The sequence below is a fragment of the Nothoprocta perdicaria genome, unplaced genomic scaffold (assembly GCF_003342845.1).
Source record: "Nothoprocta perdicaria isolate Ctin4 unplaced genomic scaffold, notPer1 scaffold_237, whole genome shotgun sequence".
NCBI lineage: Eukaryota > Metazoa > Chordata > Aves > Tinamiformes > Tinamidae > Nothoprocta > Nothoprocta perdicaria.
The window spans coordinates 463696-469695 of NW_020455463.1; the positions used below are offsets into that span (position 1 = coordinate 463696).

The following is a 6000-nucleotide window of genomic DNA, read 5'->3' on the forward strand; positions in this document are numbered from 1 at the left end:
AGCCCATGGAACACCACTATTGCCCTCTGCTGGGAATGATACAGGGGATCTGGTTGGCCGTGGAGGAGGCAAGGAGAGAGAGGCTGGAAGGGAGAGAAAGAGAGATGGAGAAAAGATTCAATGTAGAGAAAAAAACAAGAAAATCTTTAATTAGCCCATAATGATAAAGTGAATTGAAAATGTTGAATGAGGAAGAAAATTAGTAAGGTATAATTGGAATGATAAAGGGAAGAAGGAGAGTGAAAAGATGAAAGCAGAGAGAGCAAAACTGGAAGAAGGAGAGAGAAAGGAAATATGCCAAGGAGAAGGAAAAATGGAAGTGCTCCTCTCTCTTGGTGGATCATGTCAGTGCTTTCTAAACTTTAAATAATCAATAAAATATTCAGTATGCTAATGAGCAGAAGAGCTATTGGCTTCTATGCCATCATGAGAACTCTTGCTGAGCTGGAAAGCTCTCAAGGTCAACCATTTGGATGAGGTTTTCTGTATGTCCTGATGCAAGATGAGACGGAAATACCACTAAAAGAGCATTTGACCTATGTGATTCTACTCCCTGATTGAAACGGAAAATGCAGGGGAGGAGGAATACAAACATTGCAGATAACAGCAATAACAAAGCTCATCAAACTTTTCCCAAACTGCAAAATAAAAGGGTTAGCCTGAGTTAATTAGAGTGAAGGTCTCAGCTTGCTTTGACTTTATCCAACAGAGTATGATATACATTTCTTTCCTTCCGTTTTTCTCTTTTTGTCTTCCAGAATTTAAGGAAGCGTTCTCACTCTTTGACCGAACTCCAAAATCTGAGATGAAAATCACATATGCACAATGTGGAGATGTTTTGAGAGCTTTGGGGCAGAATCCAACTCAAGCTGAGGTCATGAAGGTGCTTGGCAGACCCAAACCAGAAGGTTGGTGGCCTCCTCCAAGTTTGTTTTGAAAAGCAGCTCTCCAAGAATTACTGGTCAGGCCAAGAAGATAAGATTCCTACTTTCTGATGGAAAGATTTACTGTAAAGTGACTGAGGGTATGGAACAGCCCCCTGCGAATTTCTGGCAGAGCCATAATAGGAGAAAAACTTATCTTCAGTCAGTACAATTGACTCAGTTTTAGGAGAATGAATCCTTTTAACAGCCCTGTGTTTCAGTGTATTTTACAGTGACAATTTCTTACCTTTTAAAATATTTTTAATGACTGACAGACATTCACTTGTGTTTAATAAAGACTCAGATTTTTTGAAGGTGTCCACAGCGCAAGAGGGATTGAGTGAACCTGAGGATTCAGCTTGCTCTACAAAAATATCTATCACAGGGCCTGTAATTGCAGTGGCATCTCTCTTAAAAATTTGCCATACTCAGGATATCTGCTCGGAACAAAAGAAAGCTCTTCTAGGCCACATCTACACTGAGGCATTTCCTAGACGATTTCCCCTACCTTTTTTTTTTTCATTTAGGTTAATGGAAACTGAGAACTAGGTCCTCATTCAACAATTATGGTATCTCATGATGTGATAATGAAACAGTGGCAGATGGGATAATAGCCAACAAGGAGCTAACATGATCTTGAAAAACAAAAATTTAGGGAAACGGGGTACACAGCCCCCCGTGCTGCCAGGGTAAGGAGGCTCCCCTAAACACTCTGAAATTCCTCTCCCATTTTTTTTTTCAACATCCCTGCAAAACAAGAGCTGTCTTCATCCCAAAAATGAGCCCCCTTATTCTCTGTTCTGCTTAGTTTCATCTTTTTACAACACTTCAAATAGCCTTGGGGCTCTAACAGTTGTTATTTTCCTTGGCATCTGCACGGATCAGCCACAGGACAGATTCAGGTTCAGATTAGTCTATTCAAACACATAATTCTCTCTCTTTCCCGGAGCTCTTGTACCCGCTCTGGCTGGATTTTTCTCCGTCTCTACATCCAATACTCCTATGTTCTGCTCATTCCTTCTAGCTGGCATTTTTGACCAAAGTTCTTCTAGCCACCAATCCTCTGTAGATGTCCCATGGTTAATTCTCAGATATCCTGCAACTCACCCAGACTTTTGTTTCAATCTGTGTCTTTGCAGAAATGACCTCTAAGATGCTTGACTTTGAGACCTTCCTGCCTATGCTCCAGCATATCGCCAAGACGAAAGACACCGGCACCTATGAGGACTTTGTGGAGGGTCTGCGTGTGTTTGACAAGGAGGGCAATGGAACTGTGATGGGGGCTGAGCTTCGCCACGTTTTGGCTACACTGGGTAAGGTCAACCTTTCCCCACCACGATGCCCTCAGTGAAGTCTTTCCCATATAACCTATAGCATGCTGAGTGATATAAAGCACCTTTATGGAGAGAAGGACTGGGCAAGATTTCTGTCATCACGTTGTTCTTGGTAGTCAGGACTGACAATTTCTTTAATAATGAGGCTAAAGACTTAAAGCACCAACATTGTTTGTCTTTTCTCCTCCCACCCTTTTTTCCTTCCTTTCCTCAGTCCTTGTTCGGGAATTTCACTTCTCCAGTAAATATTATATTTCTATTAACAGAGTATTATACATACAGTGGGAAACCCAATTCTCTCTTCACTATTTCTCTTCAATTTTTCCTGAATTTTCAAGCAAAGCTTTAAGATGAGATGCTTTTCTATTAGTTGTTTGTTTAGCAGTAGTCTCTAAAATTGATAAACTCTGTTTTAAAAGGAGGAATCAATATTTTTGCCTGCTCTCAAATTCTGAATTGAGAAGCTCGATGTTTCACAGAGAGTGATGACAGTAGCATGAATGTTGGACAAAAAAAAAATTGGCTGTAACTTAATAACAGGTTTCCAGTTTGGATCATAAGGCACTGACATTTTGTCATCTGAATCCAGTAAGCATTTCTCAAGATCAGCCTTTTCTACTACTGCTTGTCTGCTGTTATAAAAAGTGAGATTTAATTTAGACCAAAGGATTCCAGAGATGAGTTTTGACCTGGGATATGGTTTCCAAAATCCAAATGTTTTATGTTTAGGGATTTCAGTTCCATGACACATGCATCTCAATTTATGACATTAAAAATAAGGAAAACAGTAATGCCTATTTTCATTGATGCTATTGGATCAGTCTGGGGACCAAATTTAATAAGGACACAAACACACACAATGTCAGATGGACCATCTAACTTTATCCTGGCCAAAGAAATCACACTGGTCAGTTTTGTGACTCTCACTGTACTACCAAAAAACACTTCTGTGCTTGTCCTTTTATTTCCAGTAACTCAGACAAATGCACATCAGTGACTGATTTTCAAGCACTTATAAGCAGTACTTACATCCAAAGAGTTAGCAGTGCTGTTTAGATTAGTATTCCTAAATACTGGCCAAATCCTAGACACAGTCAAGTATTCTGTAAATTGGCATACTTTTCTGTTCACTTTTCAAAAATGCAGTTAAATTGTCACAGGTTCACATAAGCTGAGGACTTGCCCTTGCGTATGTCAGAAATAAAAAAGTGGAATAACATAAGTAGCAGCGTACACCAGATTTTTTTTTAATGATTTCAACTGATATCACCTTAACATTTATCCTGATCACTTCTGGAAGGCAATTAATCCCATCTTAATATTCATGTGGGGCACAAGGGGTTGGATTGATATCTCTGCCTTAAAGAGGTACCTAATATTTATATGATTCAATTAAATGGATCACATAAAATACAGTGGATCATATCCTAAGCAGATTTCCTAAGTTTGATCTTAGAGTTTTCCAGAACCTGAAGCTCTGAGCTGAAACTCAGAGGCAGACTTTAGGGTGACCTAACAGAAAGTTTGCTTAGTGATGACTTGGTCAAAAATGACTAAAGTCTTCATGTTTGGCATTTAAAGTAAGTTTTTTCTTAGAAGAATGACTATGTGAACATGATACCATGTGGGTTTCCTTGTTTATACTTTCTTCATGGTTTTCAGATCAAATTTTCTTAGTCTGAAAGTTGAAAAGTCACTTTTCTAGCAGTCAGCACCACAAATTGAACTGAAGAGCAAAACTTTGTCTCTCTTCCCTCTCTTTGTTATTCTTTGATATTTATTGATTTTAAAATTCTTAGGAAAAAAAAATAGAAAAAAAAAGAGAAGAAAAAAATTTCAGGTATTAAGTTATTGAAGAGATATTTTGCTTTTCCATGCAGGTGAGAGGTTGACTGAAGAGGAAGTTGATAAACTAATGGCTGGTCAGGAAGATGCCAATGGTTGTATCAACTATGAAGGTAGGTATGACGTGACTGAAGAATTTGTTCCAGCTATTCTATGAGTTCCAAGGAAAGTCTCACTCCGAAAGTTCAGAATATGAAATTTCTGCAAATTTTAGAGCAATTCAGATTCTGTAATCTCCCTGAGACTCCTTAACTGTAACAAGGTAATTTCTACAAGGCAACTTGTACTTCCCACACCTGATATAGGCCATGAATCTTTCAAAGATGCTGTTTGGGTCATTCTTATCATGCTCTATATAATTATTTTTATTTTTGATTTATTTTTACTCCTTAGTAAAAATTTCTGGTCTTCCAAAAATGCTAAAAATTGTCTTGGAAATCACTGTTTTACTTAAAAAAAATGACCTAAAAGAGTTACCCTTAGGATCCTCATTGGAGTCCTAAGAATCCTACAAGCACTGAACAAAGATGCCTAGTCCATCACATTACCATTGTGGAAATTTAGGGTGTGTTTATTTCCACTGCCTACCTAGACTGATGTATATCCTACACTGTATAAATATTATTTAAGGATTTCTAACCGTTTTAGCACTGAAGTGCTTGGAATCATATTTACAAAGTGACATTGTCTTCATTGCGTCAGGCTAGGCAAGGGAAATGAATTTAAAGTACAGCCAAGCTGATCAGAGGTACTGAGACCTCTGTTGAGTTTAATGAAGGGAAATTGATAAATGATCCTTCTGTTTCTGTTCTTTCTAGCATTTGTGAAGCATATTATGGCTAACTGAATACTAGGTAAGTTCCTTCTGTCTTCCTTATGTACCCTATCATTTTCATTTTGATTCCTGAGATGAGCTTGGGGAAAGAGCAAGTGATTAATCAGAGAGAAGGAGAATTTTCAGCAAGATGCGAAAGGAATAGGCCAAAAATGAGTAAAGGATTATCTCTATCCTATTCGGTGCAGAGCAAATGAGTGATCTTACTGAAGTCAACTGGTGATTCTGGATGTCTTTATCTTCTGGAGTCCAACAGAATGTACAAGGCTTTGATTTCCAAAGAGCAAGTGCTCATTCCTTTTTGATAACCAGAAGAGCTAAAGGACGAACATTTTGTGTCCTCACTTGTGGGTCTGCTCCTAAACTTATCCTTAAAAGAAAAAAAGCAAGCAGGTAGAAAAAGAGTTGATTAGAGAAAGAGTATGCAATAAATGCAAGGAGAATTAGATAAGGAGTAATGCATGTCTATGTCACCAAACCTAAAGATGTAGAATTTGCCTTTGGTAAATCTTGTTCCCATCTTTTCCTGGCAAATAGAAAGATTTTCCAGGAAAAGACATGAGCTTTATCCCACATATCTTCTCTGGCTTTATTTGTTAGTGTTCTCCAAACCACAGTACCATTAAGGGTACCTCAGTCTCGCCATTGCAAATGAACTGAACTTCATTTCCAGTATTCAATGGTCATGGTTTATTTTTTATTCCTGGAAAAGGTGCCAGATGTTTTGAACTGGCATTCACCACTATTTATCTCTCTGTGCAGTTCTGAGGAAGGTCTGACCTGAGAATTAACCAACTTTATTCTGTACAGTATCCGATAAGCTGAGAAAAAGGGAAAGATACTGTCTATCTTTGTTTTTGTTCTGCTTTTTTAAAAATTATCATCGTTGTTGTTCTTTCTTTCCTTCTTTCCTTCTTTCCTTCCTTCTTTCCTTCTTTCCTTCTTTCTTTCTTTCCTTCTTTCCTTCTTTCTTTCTTTCCTTCTTTCCTTCTTTCCTTCTTTCCTTCTTTCCTTCTTTCCTTCTTTCTTTCCTTCTTTCTTTCCTTCTTTCCTTCTTTCCTTC

The 6000-nt window shown here is 38.1% G+C and overlaps 1 protein-coding gene across 1 annotated transcript in view; it reads left to right on the top strand.

Moving 5' to 3' along the window:
- MYL3 (myosin light chain 3) overlaps nucleotides 1-6000 on the top strand; it is a 29710-nt gene that overhangs the window by 20492 nt on the left and 3218 nt on the right. Inside the window, exons 3-6 of the mRNA XM_026039671.1 lie at nucleotides 759-908; nucleotides 2063-2236; nucleotides 4138-4215; nucleotides 4921-4956. Coding sequence (XP_025895456.1) covers nucleotides 759-908; nucleotides 2063-2236; nucleotides 4138-4215; nucleotides 4921-4949 — 431 coding nt within the window. The 3' untranslated portion in view covers nucleotides 4950-4956. The remainder of the gene's footprint in view (nucleotides 1-758; nucleotides 909-2062; nucleotides 2237-4137; nucleotides 4216-4920; nucleotides 4957-6000) is intronic.